Source organism: Oryzias melastigma, linkage group LG10 (assembly GCF_002922805.2).
Source record: "Oryzias melastigma strain HK-1 linkage group LG10, ASM292280v2, whole genome shotgun sequence".
In the NCBI taxonomy this organism is placed as follows: domain Eukaryota; kingdom Metazoa; phylum Chordata; class Actinopteri; order Beloniformes; family Adrianichthyidae; genus Oryzias; species Oryzias melastigma.
The window spans coordinates 7,468,866-7,491,006 of NC_050521.1; the positions used below are offsets into that span (position 1 = coordinate 7,468,866).

General features: G+C 39.5%; 2 protein-coding genes across 6 annotated transcripts; one reads left to right on the forward strand and one right to left on the reverse strand.

Annotated features, from left to right (window-relative positions):
* Positions 1 to 60: 60 nt before the first annotated feature.
* gsr (glutathione reductase) lies at positions 61 to 10,040 on the reverse strand. Of its 5 annotated transcripts, XM_024283257.2 has the most exons (14): positions 9,233 to 9,321; positions 8,863 to 9,011; positions 8,282 to 8,444; positions 7,294 to 7,320; positions 7,096 to 7,184; positions 4,963 to 5,032; positions 4,698 to 4,845; positions 4,556 to 4,610; positions 4,387 to 4,486; positions 4,049 to 4,300; positions 2,774 to 2,885; positions 984 to 1,115; positions 756 to 889; positions 78 to 678 (listed from the first exon to the last, which is right to left on the reverse strand). In XM_024283257.2, exons 2-14 carry the CDS (start codon positions 8,916 to 8,918, stop codon positions 529 to 531), a joined length of 1,488 nt encoding a protein of 495 aa, XP_024139025.1. In that variant the 5' UTR covers positions 8,919 to 9,011; positions 9,233 to 9,321; the 3' UTR covers positions 78 to 528. The 5 variants fall into 5 exon arrangements, with proteins under 5 accessions (XP_024139027.1, XP_024139025.1, XP_024139029.1 ...); XM_024283259.2 differs by lacking the exon at positions 9,233 to 9,321 and having other exon boundaries at positions 61 to 678; positions 8,863 to 9,148; XM_024283261.2 differs by lacking the exons at positions 8,863 to 9,011; positions 9,233 to 9,321 and adding an exon at positions 9,931 to 10,040.
* LOC112153228 (zinc finger E-box-binding homeobox 1) lies at positions 9,879 to 14,463 on the forward strand. Its single transcript, XM_024283256.2, has 2 exons — positions 9,879 to 10,021; positions 10,235 to 14,463. The coding sequence occupies exon 2, from the start codon at positions 10,359 to 10,361 to the stop codon at positions 12,801 to 12,803; it is 2,445 nt and encodes an 814-aa protein (XP_024139024.1). The 5' UTR covers positions 9,879 to 10,021; positions 10,235 to 10,358; the 3' UTR covers positions 12,804 to 14,463.
* Positions 14,464 to 22,141: the final 7,678 nt, after the last annotated feature.

Genomic DNA, 22,141 nt, shown 5'->3' on the forward strand with positions numbered 1-22,141 from the left:
TTCAAACAGATGTAATCAGAGAATGTCATTATTAAGAAAAACAGAAAAAAAATCCAACAGTTAAGAAAAAGCTGTCGCTTTATTAGAATTTAACACAATATATGTTATAACTTTTGCATTGGTAATAAATTGGTGCCTAAAAAAGCATCAGTGTTTTTAAGATCATTTAACAAATGACTGACAAGTCAAACACAAACACAAGGAGAGAGGTTACCTGACCCCCCTAAGCAATCTCCTAACAATTCCTGAAGAATCATCACTTCCATTTGAATCATTAAAATGGAATCCAGAGTGTACAATCAAGACTCAAGACCCACAGTAAAGTCTAAGAGGACCATACTTTGCTCTTGGTCCATGTAGAGATAAAGTAGAAAAAAACAATTGATACAAAAAAGGTCACTTAAATGAGAGGAAATGGAAGTGTGCAATTCGTTTCATAAAGCAAGTAGTCAAGCTTATGTGAGGTGACTCTTTCCTGCTGTGTTTGTCTTTGCTGATAAAGGAAACGGGGGAGTGGGGAGATTGTATTTAACGCATCGTCACAAACTCCTCGGACGAGGTGGGGTGGATGGCGACGGTTTTGTCAAAGTCTTCTTTTGTGGCGCCCATTTTGATGGCGACGGCAAACCCCTGCAGCATCTCATCACAGCCGAGGCCCTGCATGTGCAGACCCACCACCTGAAGACATCAGACACAAAGAAATGATGCAGAATGTGTGCAGAATTGTAAAAATCTTTATTTTTAGTAGCTCCTACCTTCTCCTCCTTGCCCACACACACCAGCTTCATGATACACTGACTCTTCCTGCGCGTGATGGAATGATACATCGGAGTAAAAGAGGTCTTATAAATTTTTACGTTCTCCTTTCCTTTGGATTTGACAGCCTCCTCTGTGAGATAAGTAGGATAAAAGGTCTGGTGAGCAACACAAATAAAAACAGCTTTTCTTAGCAGCCTCTTAACAGATAAAGGCCTTGAACTCACCCTCTGTGAGGCCCACCGTACCGATGGGCGGGTGACTGAACACCACTGTGGGAATGCAGGAGTAGTCCAACTTGGAATCCTTCTTGCCCTCAAACAGTCTGTGTGCCAGCTTTCTGCCTGCAGCAATGGCCACTATCCCAACAAGAAACATAAACAATCTTTAAAGAAAATGGTCTTTGCTGCAAAAGCCTTCCTAATTGTTCAAAAGATGAAAAACGTCAAATGAAGAAATGCCACAGTAACATCCTGACAAATTAATTGGAAAAAAAAAATCATCAGAATATGAGGTTGTTTCCATGATATAAAGCTACCACCCCCAAGACCGCTTAAGCTGCCACCCCCTGCAACACTAAAGCTACCACCCCCGGCACCGCTAAAGCTACCAACCCCCGGCAATGCTAAAGTTACCACTAAAGCTACCACCCCCTGCAACACTAAAGCTACCAACCCCGGCACCGCTAAAGCTACCACCCCCGGCAACGCTAAAGCTATCACCCCCGGCAACGCTAAAGCTATCACCCCCGGCAACGCTAAAGCTATCACCCCCGGCAACGCTAAAGCTATCACGCCTGGCAACGCTAAAGCTACCACCCCCGGCAATGTGCGTCACAAGCCCAGTGTGCACGTGGCATTAGCGAAATTCATGGACATTTATAACAGGAAATATGTATGACAAAATTAGAATAGTGGCACTTGACCAATGAATAAAAGCTGAACCCATAAAAGACATGTTTCCATCAAAAAATAAAACATCCTTGAAAATTACTTAAAAAGTGTAAAAACGCAAACTAAAATGTAGAAATATGGGGACAATATTTTGTGTGTTTACAAGACACTACAGCATTCAGTGTTCCACATAGTTTTGAAGTTCACTTTTTGGGGTGGATATTTTTTATTGCAATGATGCATGCTTTTTGTTTTAACAGCACACTGTGTTCTGCGTCCTGATTGGCTGTTGACCATGTCAATCTCCTGTGTTCTGTCTCCTGCCAAATTTACATAAAACTTTGATTGAAAGTTGGAACTGAAAAGAGCTTAAAAAAACCCCGCACAGCAACTGCAATCGTATTTGCCTGTTTAATGCTTTCCTAGTGCCACAACACTAAAGTTAGAGGATCTCCTTAGCAACCAATTTCACATAGGGGCATTGTGCTTGGGACCTGTGATTCATTTGTAAACAGAAAATTACTATTTAGGTGAAGTATTTTTATAAAAATGTCTCTAAATTTTGTGGAAGTTTTTATTTTTAACGGAGTGAGTAACTTGAGAAAAAGCGTTTGGTGATTTTTACAATCCTGTTGTGGATTGACCACAATGAACCCTTTAATTCTGGAGCTGTTCCAGGTGATATGTTGCACCCTTTTAGAACTACAGCAACTCTTCAACAGTAATTAACACAACTCCCACAGATTCTGGAGCCAAGAAAAGTAGTTTTGCGCCCATATTCAACACTTTTCTCCACTTCAGAACCCACTGGAATTACTTTCATAAATGGTTGAAGAGTTATTGCAACTCAAAGAACACTAAAGCTAAAGCTCTGGTGTTAAAAGTTAAGAAATGTACATCATGTAATGGGCGGAGTTTGTTTTTTTATCCAGGTCTGAGCTTCAACCAAAGTTTTGTGGTCCATTTGTCTAACATCAATTTGATGAAAAAGAAAAAAATACAATGCTAATCATTCAACTAATACAAATCTATACAATACTTTAGGGATTTGTGTTATAATTAGAGACAGAAGTTAGCATGAACTTGTTTCTCTCAAGGTTTCTGTCGGTCACAGTCCGTCCTACCAGGTGTGAGAAGAGCTTTGCCGCAAACATCTCCCACAGCGTAGATGCCAGATCGAGTGGTGTTCTGGAAGTCGTCCACGATGATGTGTCCTCTTTCATCCGTATCCACACCCTGCAGAGTTGGCATCAAATAAGAGAAAACTCAAACCTCATATCAAGGCAGAAATGGGTCTTTAATTTTTATCTAAACATTTGCTATACTAGATGTTTATCTAAGTTAACAAAACCAAAGGATCATTAGGAAAGGATCGCTTCAATTCTTGTCCTAATCCAATGGAAAGGAAGTGAGGGGCAAGAAGAAATCTGCAGCCTAAACCAGTGACTGTCACAGAATACATGTGATCAAATATGAATTAGAGCACAGAAAACCTCCTCTCATCTCTGATGGGTTTCAGTTTTTAAGACATTTGTTAGTGGCTTTTATAGTTCAAAACCAAAAGAGACATTTGTTGATGTCCCTTAAGTTCTTGGGCCCTTTGTTGCCGTTCAATTTGTCGTGAATCCAGAATAATCCTCTCAAAGTCTGGCTGAACTTGACTCAGATCAGACAGCAGGAATCTCTGCACCCGTTTCTGAAGCTCACATGCTGCTAGCAGCAGACATTATGGAGTCATGTGAAAAGAAAGTCAGAGGTTGAGTAGGAGCCACAGAAACTGCAAGCTACCGCAAAGTATTAGGGCCACCATAAAAAATCTAATTATTTGTATGAGAATAAAGCTGTAAAATAATGAGAAAAAGTATTAATTTTGCAAGAATAAAGTAATAATTATGCAATTAAGTCAAAAATGTTATGAAAATAGGGTTGTAAAATTATGAGAAAAAGTCCACAATCAACTTTATTTCTTTTAACTTTATTTCTTTTTACTTGTAAAATTACTACTTTTTCTGCTACTTTGACAGATTAATCTTGTAAAATGCTCACTTTTTCCCCTCATGACTTCACGATTGTTCTCATAAACATTCTACTTTTTTCCAAATACTTTTACGACTGTTTTATTATATTAATTTGTCATTTTTCGCTTATGCTGCTCTGTTGCAGCAAACGGCTCTAAAAATGTAGATGAACTTGAACCCAAAAGCTAAATGAAGATACAAAAGAATAGAAGGGTTAAAATCGGACAAAACCAAGTTCTAAATTATTGGGCTGCATTTGTAGAGTAAATCTTACAAATTAATAAAACAAATAATGTGGGTGTTCATCTAAGTGTGTATTTTAGAGGTTTACCGACTAGTAAATGTAAAAAATATTCTGAAGGGATGCAAGCAGACTGTTACCATGGCGCCGATGTTCAGCCCAGCCGTGTTGGGTTGCCTCCCGATGGCCCACAGAAGACAGTCCACCTCCTCGATGACGCTGATCTTCTCGTCGTTCTTGGCGTCCGGGTCTTTGGTGACGATGGTCACCTCCAGGCCTTTCTCCGTTTTGCACACAGACTTCACCTGAGAGTTCTTCCACAAATCGATGCCGTTGTTTTGGATTTCTTTGGTGCAGTTTGCGCTTATGAGGGTGTCGAAGTTTCTCAAAACCTACAGAGAGAAGGTGATTTCAGAGAGACATGTTACTTCATTGCTCGCAGAAACAGAACCCTGCTCCACCGCTCTCTGCTTCTTACTCCCGTCTGCCGGATAATGAGGGAGGTTTTGGAGCCCAGGGTGCAAAGAATGCCAGCCATTTCCACGGCAATATAACCAGCACCCACAATCACGCTGCGCCTGTCAGGGAGAGGAGGTCCAATCAGACTGACGTTGAAAGATACAACTCAGAATGAATAGAAATCTCACTTTGGGAGGGTCTCCAGTTCAAAAAAGCCATCACTGTTGATGCCCAGGCTTGCCCCTGGAATGACCAAACAAATAAAGGATTTGTTGAGTTTGCTACCGCTTGGTATAAATAAATAAATCTAAAGTCCCACTCGTGGTTTACCTGGAACTTCCTCATCACTCAGAACAGAAGGCTGCCCTCCAGTGGAGATGAGGATGTGAGGCGCCGTGTATTTTTTCCCGTTGACCTCCACAGTGGGCTCAGCGTCGTCTGTGAACCTGGCATAGCCTTGAATGAAGGTGACTTTAGCCTGGAAAGGAAATATATACATATATAAAGGATTCATAATAATGATAAAGCTCGTCACTTGAAGGAGAAAAAAGGAAAAGAACAAATTCTGTGATTAAACAAAGAAACGTGAACAAACCTTGTCTAGATTGTTGCGATAAATGCGATTTAGATGGGCTATATATGCATCCCTTTTGGCTTTAAGAGCTCTGCAAGATAAAAAAACAGAAACAACTTGTAAGCGGGACCAAAAATGTTTGTCATTTTTGATCTAAAGACTCTGGAATGCTCCACTTCCACCCACAAAGCATTCGTGAATTTATACTAAACCTAAGTTGACGAACACTTGTTTAGCTTTGTATCTTGAGTATTTGAAAAGTATTAAAGATATTTCCAAAGTGTTTCTTTATGAATAGTAATAATGAATGAATCGTAATACTAGCATTAGCTCCTTTAAATTTCAGTAACTCTTTAACTGTTTCTGGAATTAACATAGTTCCATTGGATGAAGTAGAGAAAAGTAGCTTTGTTCTGATATACAACAATATACTACTGTGTGCAACTGTGTGTTGCATTTTTTTAGCTTCATAATCCACTAGAATTATGTTAACTGGTCAAAGAAATACGATAGTTGGAGGAGTCGGTTACTTGCTGTCGCCTGCGAAAGCTACGGTGTTAAATGGTTAATCTCCTCTTTCATTCCATGAAAATTAAATATAAAACAAGCTTTAAAATAGATGCATTTGTCAGTTTCGTCCCAGGTTTTTAAAGGTGGCCCCTTTAAATCACACACGTCAAAGTCAAGGCCCGGGGGCCGGATCCAGATCTTTTTTTTTTTATTGTTTTTAATGGACCGATATAAACTTGTGCTTATTTTTAACTATAATTTTGAAAGAATATATTTTTAATAGAGAGTAAAATATTATTTAAGGTTAAAGTTGATTTATTCTGGATGTCAAAGTAATTTCTGAAGAATTAAAGAAGCAGACACTAGGCCAGACTAAGATTTTCTCTCCAGCAGACTTATGTCGGTTTGATCGGCGACACCAAATCTGCCGCTATTTTGGAGTGCCCCTTCATTTATTAGACTTTTCAACAGTCAACCATAAAATATTTTTGCAGATGTGGGAACCTCAGTGCGAGAAGTCCTTATCCAGTTCCCACACTTCTGTATCTTCTCCAAGTGGCATGTTAAGAAAAACAAAAGAATCCTTCCAGCACAGTGCAGTACCCTTAACAAGAATAACAACCAAAGGCTGTAAGGATTATAAAATATATACATTCAACAATGGAATATTATCCCTGTCTGTTTTTATACACAGTAATGTTCAAAAGTTCATTTTAAAGTTTTAAAAATTGTCATTCTGCTAGCTTTTGGACTAATTTGGCATTTAGTAAGATCTTTTAGGCTATTTTGGAGTTTACCTTATACTTAAACTACATGCGTGCTGTTTTGGGTAATTTAGACTTTTTTAAGTTTTCGTGCTGTTTTGGAGTTAGGCTAATATTTACACTCAAGCTCTTTTGGCTAATATAGCCTTCTTTCTGATTTTTAGGATATTTTGAAGTTTAGCTATTTTTTCAGCTACATGCTAGCTGTGTTGCTTAACCTATGTTTTTAGGCTAATTTGGCATTTAGTTCATATTTTAGTTGGCTATCAACTTCAGCGTTTTCAGCTATTAACTTCAGCATTTTCAGCTATCAACTTCAGCATTTTCAGCTATTAACTTCAGAGTTTTCAGCTATCAATTTCAGCATCTTCAGTTATCAGCACTAGCATCCTCAGCTTACAGCATTCACTCCAGCACTATCGCACTATCACAGGTAATGCTATATATCTAGTTTATAATGATGTTAAAATGTTACAGTTTTAAAGTTTAAAAATGTAGTTTTAGAGTGTTCAATAAATGTTTATTCTGTTTGGCCTGCGACCTAAGGTGTGCTTTGGATTTTGGCCGCTTGTGCGATTGAGTTTGACACCCCTGGTCTAAATGTTGAGCTGCAAATGTGACTGACTGCTTCCTTTGTTGGGTCAAAATCTCAGTCTACACTGACACGCCTTGAGGAGTCTTAGGCCGGCTGGAAAGTCAAGAACCGCTCCTTTAAAAGTGCATTCTTAACAGTTACGGTGACTCAACAATGACTTGTGCAAAGATAGAGAATTGGGTAAAAGTGGAGAAACACGGTCTTCGGATTTGAACACCGCTTCCTGAAGGAATTGCTGTAACAACTTTTGAAAGAGCTCATTTAGACGCTCATTTAGACACTCACTCCCAGCTAAAACGGACACTTGTAGTCTCAAAGCCGTAGTCACAGTGGTCGTGTAGATACTCTGCATGGACAGCTGCATTCCACATAACCTGAAGAAAAGAATACAAAAACTCAGAAATTTTTTATGCATATTTTTTAAAACTCTTCATCCTATTTTTTGAATATTTGAGAAGCTACAAGAATAAAAGAAAACTGCACCTTTTTAGGAACACAGCCAACGTTAACCTGAGAAATTGAGAAAAAGCCCATTAGATCAACACATTTCCCCACAAAAGTGTCTAAGTGCATGCTAAAGTTTAAAGACACATGGCGTATCAGTATGACAATAATTTAGAGGCCCACTGGGATGAAAATTGTGCTTTAATGTGATTATTTCTTTAATCAAGTTGATGTGAATCAGGAAAACACAAAACTGAGGATGCTGTTACAATATACGAATTAAAAGATCTTTAAACATTTCAGCAGCATGTTAGCTATTTTGGGTAATTTAGACTTTTTTGTTTTTTAGGATATTTTATCCAACTTATCTATTTATTCCGACATTTTAATAGTCGTAAAAAATAGTCGACTATTAAAATAATTGTTTGTGCCAGCTATTTTCATTTATTAAAAAAATGGCAATGACCTACAGACAGCACCTTTAAGGTCAAAAGCTAAAAAAAATATATTAATTTGGGGTTTGGTTACCCTTTCAAGCCACAAAAAAACTGCTATCAGGAGAAAAATAACTCTGTAAAATGTTCCTGTGGTTATTTTCTGCAACTTGTGAGTCTAGATTGGGAGTGTTCTCCATCATCCTGATGTGCTGGTGACCTGTTTGCTCCCCAGGAGCCTCAACAACTTGAAGGTTCTGAGGCATGACTGTTGAGATCTTTCATTTCTGTGTTCTGCAGGAATGGACCTTGAAGTGGCCTTTTGGAGAAGTCCACTCATGAGAAGACTAGGAAACTTTGTAACAGCCTTTTTTCAGATTATCTAGACTTTTTAACAAGCCAGGTGTAAAAAAAAAAAAAAACAGTGAGCTTTCCCGTGCCAGATATCCTGACCATATTTATTTGTATAAATGAGATCCATTCCACATGTATGTTTTTTAACCTGCTGTCAAGTTTCTTCATGTTAACTTCTAAATATGCACGACAACTGTGTATGTGTGTGTGTGCTGCATGTAAGCATATGTTTTACTCACGCAGGTACCTCCGAGTTTGTGACTCTCGATCACGGCGGCGTTGGCCCCGAGCTCCGCCGCGCGCCGAGCACCGGCCAGACCTCCAGACCCGCCGCCGATCACTAGGAAGTCGAAGCGGGTCGCGTCGGAATCCGAGGCCATGCTGCGGCGGAGGATTCTGAGTCTGAATCAAGACGAGAAAAAGAAAAAGAAAAACTTTCTTGGAGCTGGATTGATAAAATCCTAACCAGGAAGCGGCGGAGGCGCGTGGGCCGACCCAAACTGAAGAGGGAGGGTCACGTGCAGGCCAGTGCCGAGTCATTGTGACTGGCAACAAAAGCGTGCACATCCCAGAAACAGACTGTTAGAATGGTCACGGTGGTGCTCACATGCACTACGACAACAACAACAGAAATTTGTAGTAATAACTCTATTAAACTTAAGCTAATGTTGATTTTAGCAGATCTATCCTGTCAAAACACAACTAACGCACGCGGGGAGAAAACAAACCCATTAAATTGAACTAATCTGCTACTTTTAGTACACTAAAGTTAGTATCGACGAATAATCTGTGAAGATTAGGTCGATCCCGTTAGACTCACCTTGGCAAAGACAGCGAAACAGAAGGAAGTAACCTGCAGATTTTTTTCAGAAGCATGATGTTTTATGACATATCACCCAACGCTTGGTTGTTGATGTCTGTCACACAACACTCGCGGTCCGTCAGGCACGGGGGTTAATTATATGCCCCCTAAACACAAAAGCATGAAATCACTTCCTGTGGCATTAGCTGTACAATGACCTCTGCGTAAAAAAATGACCCTATTTTTTTGAGCCAAAACAAACTGTGACAGGGCGGCCAGGCGTTCGTAAACCGGTGTGTAACACTGAAAGTTGTCGTGTTTTTCTGGGGTTGTATATCGTTTGGGTCCGGGGCATTTCGCTATTTTCGTATCAAATAGGAATACTCACGTAGATTAATGGTGGGTGAATACGAGGTTTGCGTGGCGTTTCTTCGAGAATTGAACGAACAGTTCGCCCTGTTTTTCTGTCAAAACAAAAATGTCTAGATTTCCGTTTCCTGTTCAGCCCTTCACAATAAGACAATTACCAGAGACATGTGAACATACAGAAAAGTTTTTTGGGAGCAAAACGTTAATTAATTACTAAAAATGTGACATTATATTTGGAAATAGAATGATTAAAACATTCACAGTTTACATACGTTGTTGAAAATAGAAAACAGCACTTGTGGAGTTAAAGTTGTTATACCTGTAAGGGTGAAGCTATATATTAATTTTACATGATTTATTTCCGATTCGTCGTTTTAAAACACGATGTCTGTACAGCACTCTGTCTACCCTCCCACTCACAATAGTTGTAATTGCATCCACCCGTCTATCTGACCGTGCTTTTATTTCGAAAAGCACAGTTGCTTTCCGGAACACCGCACGGAAGCTATCAATAGTCAGCTAACGACAAGCTAACCTGAAGCGGTCTGATTTGCTGCGTTCATAAGCTCCGTTATCACGTGAAAATAAGGTGAATTACATGGTATTCATCTAGTCAGAGATTATTTAATAGACAAAAACCTCCGTTTCGTTTCATTTAGTCGCTAGAAAGTACGACATTGGAGTCATTTTTTAACCTAAACATAGGAAAAAACAAACCGTCGTCTCCGAGATCCTCCTTGGCATTCAAGGCCTCCTCCAGCCGTTCAGGGAGACAGCTCGGGAACGGAGCTTCAGGATGCCGACTTAGGTAACGGATTTTTATTTTTCAGATGCATTTATTTATTAGTTTTGTGGGCATGATTAACGTTTTTTAAAATAAAAAAATCCACCGTCGGGGGGGGGAAAAAGGCTGGACGAGCTGTGAGTGAGGGGGAGGGGCTTAGCGGGCCTCTTCTTGATGCTCTGTGGTCTGCAGGATTCACTCACCCCTGCTGACTCCTGTCCTCTCTCCCTTCCTCAGGTGGATGCCTGAAGTGCACTCCCTCCACTTCATGTGAGACGGCTCTTCAGATGAACCAACCCTGGGAATTAATTGAAGATGGATGTGTGCTTTGTAGTATAACCAGGTGAATTTGCCTTTCACCATGAAGCCTGTCAGCTATCAAAGCGTGCAGTCATCTTTGAACGGCGGGCACCCTAACCTGGCGTTGGACCGGCTGCTGAGCACCTCAAACGTGATGTACTGTGAGAAGTGTGGTTTTGCCTCGACTGATGCTGCAGTGTTTAAAAAGCACGTGATGGAGCACGCGGGAACCAGGTTTTACTGTTTTGTTTGCAACCATGTGTACGGCAGTGAGGCGGAGCTAAGTGAACACCTGCAGCAGCATACTTCAAAGTTCCCACTGAAATGTCCACACTGCGGACAGGGATACATGAGGAGGCGATGCCTTATGAAGCACATTGAACGGTTACACTCCAAAAACATTAACCAAGGACCCGGTAGGCCCGGTATGACAAAAACCTCCCTGGGTTCTGTCCCCAGTGCCTTAACGAGCGCATCAACTGCTGATCGGTCACCGCTTCCCCTTGTTGCCCATGCATCAGTACCTATCCCAATCACACCTGCTGTCAGAAAGGATGAACAAAGAGGGAAAACACTTAACACAAATGTGCCAAGTGTTGTTAATGGCAACATCGAACACAAGTCGGCCTTGCAGGGACTCACTCAGCACAACAGGGCGCTAACGGTTTCTCTGCCCGAGGAAGTGTCGATACCTGCAGGCTGCCTGGTTGAACTCATGGAAGTGAAGACGGTCAACGGGACAAAGGAGCTAAAGCTGAGGCTCGTCTCTAAGCAAGATAATGAGTCTGTTATTAAGGAAACAAGAACTGCAGCTTCACATAATAGTTTACCAGAAAAACCACCATCGTCTACGCTGCACCTTCCAAATACGTCGCGGTCTGTCAGCATGGGCACGTGCACAGTCAACAGGAAACCGTGTGAAATCAGCATGGAGCGTCCAGCTGTCATCCCAGTCAGTGTTCCCAACAAACTTCCGAATCCAGTCGCCAAAGAAACAAGTGGATTGAAAAGAACGTCGCCGGAAATAATTAACCTGGAGGCTGTCATCCCAAACAAAGTTTCCAAAAGTCTGCTCAATCCTGTCAGGGAAGGAAACGGTGGGTTCAGACTAATCAAACCTGCTCCTGTAAACCATAATACGAGCCCTCCTGCTGTCATGTGCAGCAAGGTGGTCAGCAGGTCAAATTCCACAACAACTCATGCAGGCAGCTTGGGAAATGGTGTTCTATCGAGGCTGGTGGAGGACAGAAAGACTTCCCTTTTGGAGCACTCCAAGAGTATCCCGACCAGGAGGGCATCTGACAGTATCTGTGACTTATCTGCCACTGTGAAGGTGGAACCAGGCCAGATACACCTGAAGAGCAAGCCAGGGAAAGAGGTGGCATGCTTGAACCAGCAAAGCACGCCGGTTTCTAAACCCTCCAGTCTTCCTGTCATTACAGCGCCACAGACGAGACCTCCTTCACTTGCAGTCGGCAGAGAAAGCGTCGCTAAAAAAACCTTTCCGACATCAAGGAATCTAAGCACCAGACCGTCAATAAAACCATCATTTCCCACTAATCACACAAACAGAAAAATGTCGCCTTGGATCCAGGAGGCTAAATCTAAAGACATGGGAAGAGGAGACGTGTCAAAAACGGAGAACTTTCCAGTGATTTCTTCTGTGTTTTCATTAAGCGAGCAGCCGCAGGAAGGCCAAGGATTAATGCAACCGCTGGTCATGGCTCTGCGAGGAATAGTGATGGATAAAAACCAAGTTTCCTGCACTTCAACTCAAGGCCACGTGGCGACAATAAACGGCACGGAGCAGAGATGTAAGGCTGCAGCATCAGGACAACACGCTAACGCAGTCATAAAACTAACACCCTCCACCTGCCAGGTGTTACCGATGGAGAAAAAACAGGAGTCTGTTAAAGAGGAAATGCAGGATAAGAGCATTCAACATCCACCTATCGTGGTCCATAAAGATGGTCACATTAAAAAAGAAGAAAATGTGACTGAAGCAGCAGGAAGTGCTAAAAGCACCCAAACTTTTGCTTCAGAATCACCAGAAAGCAAAGAATCTAAATGTCCTGATCATGCGGAGCCACCAGTAACTGCAGAAAACGGACCGCCGCAAACAGGCACCAGTGAGGATGCCATCTCCTCCAAGTTTTTGACTATCTCTTTAAAGCGGGTGCAGGTGGGCGTGTGGGAAAAAAACGAGAAAGAACTGAAACCTGGACTATCCCAACCTCAGGGAGCTGCAGCTAGCCTCACTGACTGTACAGTTATTTATCCAATGCCGCTGAAGAAGGACCAGCCGGTGAAAAGACCGGGTCCCAACCAACCGGTGGTGGTTCTGAACCATCCCAAGCCCCGCTCCTCTGCAAAGGGATTGAAGGTGGACTCTGTCGCAGACGCCTCTGAGCCTGTCCCAAAGTGCCAAATCTTAAAGATGAGGCTGAGCAAAGTGATGGGAGAAAAATACGAGGTGATGGGCTGCACCGTCGGCGGCTTTCACTGAATGTATCGATGCAAATCTGCAGTTACCAGAAACAAACAAAAACTCTGTGGGTGTTATCTACACAACATGAAGGCTGTTATTTTCCTAAACCACAAACAACGTTGTATCATATGTAATATTCAAGTGCAATGCAGGCTTTGATTCAAAGTCTTGGACTGAACACACAGATGTATCATAGTGTTTGAGAGTTATGTCTGATGTACCGATGCATGTTTTTTATTTAAGACAAACGTGTTTTTGAACTGAAAATTCTCCGATGTTTTATCTTTTGATGCAGCAGACTGAAGAAAAAAGAAAAAAATACTAACAAACCGTTTCAATAAGTGTTTAAAGGTTGATGTAATGACTTATTTGTACGTCCACGTGTGTCACATTTCACTTGAAATATTAGGCAGGAAAGCGGTGTTTAAGTATTAAGTAAGTAAAATACAGAGCAAACTCAAAATAACCCACTGTCTCCCTGTGTTCATGTCCATGAGTCTGTGTGTTGGGACAGCTTTACATCATTTTGGTTTGTCCACAGACCGACCCCTACGCTGATCTTAGAATCCCCAAAACAGATTTTCATATTTTTCATTTTAGTGCAGTGAATTTGTTAAATGAAAATAATATCGAACACGCATTGCCTTTTTCTGATGTGAAATTAAGCTTAAATTGACACTGAAAGGTGTAGTGTAGATTCATTTTCCAGTATTGGTTTTTGTTACATTTCTCCATTTGTTGACAGTTTTTGATTACATTTTTCTCTCATCTGATCATTTTGGAGTCACAGGCTATTGGACACATCTGAATGTTGACTTTTTTCTCCTATTGATGATAAAATGGGAGAATACTGACAGGCCAAGTGGAGTTGACACAATAAATAAAAGAAGAATACTACATACAACCTTTACTTGTAAAGATATTAGAGTTAAAGGGAAATTCTTAACGGCTATTGCACAGCTTTATAACAAACATTTTTTTTCTTTAGTTGCATCTCAAGTATTTAACTTTCCTGTCCTCAGAACTGGCTATTGTAAAGTAATTGCTACACTTTATTTTATTTCATATTTAGTTGTGGCTATATTAGTCATCAGAAGATCATCGAACGTTGTATTACCTGCTGTAAAAGACAATGGCTGTGGTAATCTTGAAGCACTCCAAACTTTTTTTAACATATTGTCAATATTATGACCTTAATCTGTTTTTATCTTCAGGCAGCATTAGGGCACCTTTGTGTCCTTGTTGATAATATAAAGCTATGTTAAGGTGCTAGACTTCTCAATTTCTAGGTTTTGTTTGCCTGGTTTTTATTGACAATACACAGTATAAATATAAATATATATATATATTTTGTCACATTTAAAAGTTTATTGTGAATATGGCTTCAACTCTAAAAAGTTAACAAAGACCTGGTGGGGACTGACGGCTTTTGCAGCCACACTCATGCTGTGCTTTCCCGACGCTGCTGTGCAGTCCCTGTTGTGGATTATTCTCATCGACTGTCCTTACTGAACGTTTTTCCTGGACTTTTTAGATTTTCCTCGTTTGTGTGAGAGTGTCATTACAGACAGAGGTGTTGTTTTTATTACATTCTTCGTGTTCATTAATGTTGTGCTCAATGCTTTTATAATAACACTTATGTAACAACTTTTTCTATTAAAAATCATACAAAGTTGAACTGATTCTCTTGTTTTTCTTGTAGATAAAAATTAAAATGTTTTTATTGCCTTTTTAGAAACTGATGCACAGATGAACATTCATACATTATTCACCTCACTTCATCATTTTTTTGATAGATTTTAAAAGTTTCCCCAGTGGTCTTTTAGTTATTATTAGCCTAAATAAAAAAAAAAAAAACTGTCATTTTCAAGGACATAGTTTCTGCAGAGCGAAGCTTTTGGTTTGCTGTGTAAGTCTACGTCACACCTACAAGCTTTTCCAATTTTTCCATTTCACTACAATTCGAAGAAAGAAATTGTCAGAAATGCAATTTTTTTTCTTAATTTTTTATACACATGTCCTCTATCATCAGAAAAATGCTACAAGAACATGATAAAAACAGCATCTTTAATGACAAGTAGCTTTTTTAAATTATTAGCCACTGTGGTTGTATTACTCTTTATAAGAAAGGTGCACACTTTTGCCATTTTTTCTTTGCAACCTCAAATGTGTTGTCACAAAACAACAAATGTTCTAGCAGAATTTCATAGAATTTTTGGATTGCTAGGGACTAAGCAGAAAAAAAGGTATGAGGATACAGGGAGCATTAATAGAGGAGGGTTTCATTTGAACAAAAAAAAAAGGGAAGAAGCATAACTGAACTTGAACCATGAACCTGTAAAAGAGGTCAACATACAGTAAACCAACCATGAACAAACACACACACAAACCTTGAGATCTGGTTTCATTAAACCACTTGAAGCACAGATGGGAAACAAGTCTACCATTATAATGACCAAACCATTGACTGTATAAGAGAACTGGACCAAGTGAGTGTGACATCACTTGAAGAAAATGTTTTACTTCCAGCTCCAACTATATGAAGTTAATTCAGTTACCATCTTTTTTTCTTCAATACAAACAACTTGGAGGCGCACAATGCACATAAGCAGTGATTGGCTCAAGTTGTCTGAGTCGATTTTTCTATGGCAACCACTCTTGTTGGAGTGAATGTGCCTGGTTCCACTTGAAACCAGGCTCAGGAGGGTCAGTCAAGCGTGCAACATGAGACCTCAAGGCATCTGATTGGCCAGAAAATGACTTAAAAAAGAAAAAAGTATTAGCAAGAACATGTTAAGTTTTTTTTCTGAAAAATAGAATGAAAGAGGTTTTTTTCTTAATAGAAGTCTATGTGATTTTGGCTTATGGCCCGGCCTACAACTCACAGGTGAATTTCTAGTAAACTACTGCTGCTCTGCAGAAACTATGTTTTACACAATTTTATTTTAAAACAATCAGTTAATACTATAGTATCCATAATGATGGCCTTATGCTATGTTCAATTCCTCAAACCTTGAGAAATGAAGGATAAACTCTGAGTCTTCTAATGAAGAATTCATTCCAGAACCCAGAGACTCTCCTGCCAGAACGATCCTCCTGAAGATCTTATCAGCACATCTGCAGACATGGCTTCACTTTGTATAGTAAAAGTGACCTGTAAAGCCCCAAAAGGTCTGTTATTTCCCAAACTGTATTTCTTGATGAGAGAAACACTGAACCACTCCAATGAAGGATTTATGGAAGCAGGAATTTACCTAAAAGGTTTTCAAAGAACATTTCCTGTTACCCTCCCTGAAGTTATCACTACAGACTACTTAGAAATGTAACATTTATGACTTCACGATACCTGCATTCACGGGAGAACAGAGCAGCTTGAGTCAAGACAAGATGTAAAAAAAGATATATTAATTATTTTCTTCCATGAATACCCCACTATATTGTAGCATGCTACGATGCCTTCTGACTTGTTTTCACTTCTCAAAGGATGAGAAATTAAAGAAAAACTGCGAGTCCACTATAATCAGGAATACATTCAAAGACATTTGAGTATCTGGCCTCTCTTTGGATGCTAAGAGGCCCAAATGAGGCCTTGAGCCCAAAAGGTCTGTGACCTCCCAAGCCCTATTTCTTGATAAGGAAACCACTGGACAACTCCTATGAAGGATTTACGGAAACAGAGATTTATCCTAAAAGCTCTTCAAAGAATCCTTTCTGTCCCACTCACTGAGGGATCGATTGCAGACCTCTTTTGAATGTAAGGTTTATGATTTTACGACCCCTTGGACCAAAGGAGGACCAGGAACTCAGCTCAGAACAAGCTAAGATGAACCTTTGAATTTAAATTTATTTTATTCCCAAATAAAGATTCTAAACATCTGTTCTGTTATTTGTGGTGTTGAATGTGAATAACTTGACATGAAAATGACTGAACTTTATTCACAGATTTCAACAGGAAGCAGACAAAACTTCCACTATAATCTTTGTTGTTCATGAATATGTGATTTGCATCTGAATATGAGTTTAGACAACATTTAATCATGTATTGATAAACTGCATGTTAAGAGTTAATGATATGGAATACAATTCATGTTTTGATTTAATCCTCTTTATTTGACAATAAAGAAACAGAATTACATGTAGTTGATCTTTTTCTGAGACATCTCTAATAGTTGATTGTTTATTCATTAAGAGTTTGAATGTTGATTTTTAAACTTTGTTTAAGCTAAACTCATTTTGATTTTAACTTTGTGCAAACTTGTTTTATCACAAAAGTATTTCATGATTGTTTGTTTTCACATCACTTCACTTTCACCATGAAATACACTTTGATGAAACCACACATCTGTGAATGCTCAGAACATTTAAGAGGAATAACTTTTTTTTGTCCTAAATAGTTTAAACAGTATTGATAGAAACATGAAACTGGTATATACACAGGAGACGTGTGCCTGCAGCCATTGGCTGAAATCAAGGCCTCCTCTGAGGTCAAAAGGTCATGCACACTCTCAGTTGGAGTTTGGGTTTTGAGCAGAGAACAGCTCTAGGAAGAAGAGGAAACTTCTTCCAATCTTTTTGGTCTTGTTTTTATTTTAACTTAACCCACGTAACTAAGTTTGTGCCAAGACCGTTTTTATTTACTTTATCTCTTTTTGGTAACTGTCGTGCATTTTTCTTTTGACTATTTTGAAGCTCATCACCATTTGTGCTTCATATTTTTGAAACTGATTGAACGATCCGCTTTGAGACTAAACTCCAGTGAACTTTAAATCCAGCACGCTTTTTCGACGACCATCCACTCTTTTGGCTGTGCAAACCCAGATGACCACCAGAACTTCAGTCCATCCGGTCGTAAGCTCCAGAAGAGTCTTTGACCCTTCTCCTACACCCTGCGCCAAAGCTGCTGCTGCTTTCTTCATCTCATCGGCCTCAGGAGAAACACCTTTGTCTGGTGAGCTTCGTCTGAAAGTCCAGTCCAAGTCAAGCTTCGAGCCACCGTGGTGAGGAGACCCTCTCAGCAAAACTGTTGCGGTTTGATGTGGTCATAACAGCCAATTTGATTTATCCAGACTAGAGTCTTGAACTGTTTAATGTAATTGTTTTCTTTAGATTACAATTGTTCTCTTAAACCGTTCTGAGGCATTACTTTGCTCATCCACCGACTTTCACACACATTCTCACCCACACACACACTATATTGATTTTCTTTGTTTATTTTGTATATATTTTCATGCTTATCTCTTAATAAATATCAAAAAGGCAGTCGTTGTCCATCTTGTTCTTTCTTTGTGATACGGTCCCTTCAGATGAGAATTTACTTCCTGAAGTGTTGAGATTGATTTTGAAGATTACTCTTTAATCAATTTTAAAGCTAAAATTGATAAACTTTCATCATTGAGTAATTTCTCCTTCCTTACGGAAGGTGGTGCCCCTTTATGAGACAAAGTCAAATTCTTCATTGAATTTGACTCCTTTCACCCTACACTATTAGGTAGAAGGTTTGTCCTCTGGGCTTGTAGATACAGTGAAGTAAAAATTTACCGATGGAGGCAGAAGGAAGCTGGACAAAGATTTTATGAAGTCTCTGCAGTGTTCTCTAGACTTAATGGTAAAGTTGAGAATCTGAAAATTTCTAGCAAAACTATGGAGAGAAATAAGTATCACCCCAATTTGTGCAGGATTTATTTGGAAATATTAAATATGGTGTTGTCTGCTTCTGATCTTCGGTTCCTGAAAAACTACAGAGCAAGCAGTTAATATGCAGGCTGCAGCTATCACACAGCTGATGTGTGAACCAGCCTCCACACCCACGCAGGAGGCACTGAGAAAGATCAAACTCAAAGTATGAGGAGACTCCTGGAAAAAATCGTTGTGTAACAACGATGGCATGTTTTCCTTAACTTATATGTGACCAAATTTCTATTTTTATTGGGTAAATCACAGCTGCATCTTTAGTGTGCAGACGTAAATGTGAAACTTTTGTCTGTCACTCCTTGCAAGCAAGTAAAACTCTGAAAGGCAAGTTTTTGACTCTCATTGAATCCAATTTGTCTATTAGAAAAATTTGAGAATGAACAAAAAAGTTTCCTGACACAGAGCGACTGAAAGCTCTGGTCCCCGTGATGCTAAGGTGAGCAGATGGCACTGTGAGGTGGACGAAGGAGGAGTGTTACGAACAGGCAGACGGATGGATCCAAGTGCAGCAGGTTCATTGGACAGATGGCAGAGCAGGAGTCAAACCCCACTGTAAGTCCATAAAGCTAAGGCACGGTCAGGCAAGCAGAGGTAAATCACAATCATAGAAGTTTCAGAGATCAGACTTCGAATAATATAGTTCAGGCGTGGGTCAGGGCAGGCGGCAGACAGAGTTGGAGTAGATTCAGGGTCAGGAAAGCAAAATGTCAGGTCAGGACAAATAATGCACATAATGCAGCCAATGGGGCGCAAACAACATTGATATACCGTGACATACAGCGTGACAGACATGCGGAATTAGTCTTCCCGAGTGAAGAACGGAGAAGATCTGAATAAGTACGCAAAGAACCTCAAAAGCGGACACAATGCTTTGGAATCAATTTAAAAAACCTTGATAACAAAATAATCCGACCAAGAGGAATCATCACAGGATAGGAATCACATTTTATGGGCTGGGAAGGGTGACATTTTGTGCTAAAGTGGGAGCTAGCAAGTAGCATGCTAGCTTGGGTCATCGTCTATGTCTTTAATTATTTATTTTAATGTTTGATGTTTTAAAACAAGGCTGATTTTATTCCCACATGTCTACGTGCGACCAGCACAAAAACTGATGGAAATTGCCGTTGGCCACACGTGGAGATTGCCCACATGTATTTTAAGTGCGTCCAAGGCTAAGGCCCAATCCGAATTCTTCCCTTCTCCCTTCCCCTCAGCCCTTCCCCTACATTTGGTCCCCTCGTGAAAAAATAGTGTCTAATATTTCGGACGTGACTTTTGTTCGTTTATGTCATCAATATTACATGTTTATATGTATGTTTTGTTTTTTTTGTACAGCACTTTGATGTGTTTTTAATGGGAACTGGGCTTTGTGTGAATGATAAATAGAGTATACTGACTATAGGACTTGACTACCCTTTATCTGCTTTATGAGAACTAGAATGAGTGAATGTGACATCACCCACAGAAAATGGCTTACTTCCAACTCCTTTGAAATAAAGTCAATGGAGTCGCCATTTTTTTGCAATGTGGACATCGCCATGTTGGAACCGGAAATCCTCAGTAAGCAGTGATTGGTCCAAATCGATCCGAGTCAACAGGTAAATTCACCTAGCAGATAAAGAAACTCAGTTAGGTAACCATGGAAGATGTAAAGTTATAATCATTCGTGAGCGCAAGGGAGAAAACAGACCGCAGAGAAGTTCCATCACTTTTTTCTCAGAGAACTTCTTTTGTTTTATTCCTTTTTATTGAGGGTACAAGTGCGACATTACAACATACAACTATAAAAACATGGGTAAAATGTTCATAAGGGATGTTGGGTTTTAATCTTTGGGGAGTTCTTTCACCTCCGGCAGCACACTTCCTTATCTGCCAAGGATAGAGTGTCGTAAAAGGATCAGATAGTAAGACAAACAACTGATGCTGAGGTAAAAAGACAATATTTAACCTTTAAATATTACCTTTGGTATACTAAAAAACGAATTATTTCTGAAATATTATTTATTTTAGTCAGTTTTTTCCTACCTGGAAGTAAAACGACGTGATTCCTTTTTTTTTTTGTAATTTACATACACTTTTCACAGTTTTCCAAAAAATCACAGAAAGATAAAGCAAACGCAATCTTAAAGTGAACTAAACTAAGAAACAACACCCAGAGAAAACAAACAACCTAAAAAAAAACAACCTGTAGCTTTAGTACTAAGTCCTTTTTCATTATCCGTCATAACAATGAATCTTTTGGCTCGAGCTTCTCTAAATACATCACTTCAAAAGAGAGAGGAAGCCTCATTTGAAAGACTGTCTCTATAACTTTTTAAATCTCAGACCAAAATTGAATTATCAGTGAGCATGCCTAGAATATACGGAAATGATTAGCTTTAGGCGCACCACACCCTCTCCAACACCATTTTTCTGCAGTTATTTCAGATATCAGTGTATTATCCTGTGCTTCTGTTATGTGGGGTAATTTTAGCTTTTCCAAAAGGTCATCAATCAAGGGTTTGTTGTTATTTCAAATTTGAGAGTGTAATTGTTGGTAGTAGTTTCAAAGCATTTCTGAATTTCATCTGTTCTGTACTTCATTAGTTTTGTTTGCTGGTCTCTGATCCTATAAATGTGCCTATTTTTTTGTTGATTTTTAGCCTATATCCCAACAGTTTTGAGGATTTACTCCCAGCCTCCTAATGTCTTTGGTAAAAATCGACTTGTTTGGATTTCTTGTGATTGAATATCATTTATCTCTGCTATGTCACTAATTTCATTTTCCAACTTCCTAAGTCCTGCTTCTAAAGTTTTCAGTTTTGGGCTGTTTCATGTTTTTCACATATGTTGTTTTGTCTTAACTTTCCCCTCATTACGACTTTACATGCATCCCACATTACAGCCGACGAGACCTCTTCATTGTTATTCAATTCCATTATATTCTCAAATTTCCATTTCAGTTTCTTCTTTGATATGACCATTAAACAAACGTACGTTTAGTCTCCAAGTTGTTGTTTTCTTTTCACTCTTTATTCATTTACTCAAATAGAAACAATTTCTGTTAAACATGAGAAAATAATCAATTCTTGAATATACTGAATGGGGCGTTGAGAAGTATAATCTCCCCTTGTAGGGTTAAGTTTTCTCCAAATATCCAGAAGTCCCTGCTCACACATCAGCTTTGGATTCCGGCTTTGGATTTAGTCTCTGGTTAAGATCCCCTCCGAAAAGCAAAATCTCTTCCGTCTCCACCAAGATGATCTTGTCTGTTTAAAAAGTCCAATTTTGACCCTGGGAGTGCAAACACATTGAACAAAGTGACCATTTCCCCCTGAAGTGTTCCTGTCACTAAGAGATATATATTATTTTTATAATTTTAAAACTCTCAAAACATGTTTGCTCGATATTAAAATGGCTGCTCCCCTTCTATGCCCTGATAGGATGCTGAGTATTCCTGGTTGTATCCCTTTCTCTTCAATTTTTCAAGTCAAATGGATTTTCTTTTAAAAAGAAATCTCACTCACCCCTTCCTTTCTCATTTTGTTCAATATTTTGCTCCTTTAGATCAGGTTGAGAACTCCATTTACATTTTATGAAACTACTTTAATTTGAAACTTTAGTGTTGCCATGTTTTAAGGTGCAAATCTCTGATCCCACCTCCTCGTTTTCCCAGACTGACGTCT

What these genes read in the sequence shown, in the direction of transcription:
- gsr (XM_024283259.2), bottom strand. Translation starts at nt 8,918, where the DNA reads ATGCTTCTGAAAAAAATCTGCAGGTTACTTCCTTCTGTTTCGCTGTCT. An exon ending in ACAAACTCGGAGGTACCTGC is followed by an intron (nt 7,321 to 8,281) that starts GTGAGTAAAACA and finishes TCAATTTCTCAG; the next exon opens with GTTAACGTTGGCTGTGTTCC. An exon ending in ATCGCAACAATCTAGACAAG is followed by an intron (nt 4,846 to 4,962) that starts GTTTGTTCACGT and finishes TTTCCTTTCCAG; the next exon opens with GCTAAAGTCACCTTCATTCA.
- LOC112153228 (XM_024283256.2), top strand. Translation starts at nt 10,359, where the DNA reads ATGAAGCCTGTCAGCTATCAAAGCGTGCAGTCATCTTTGAACGGCGGG.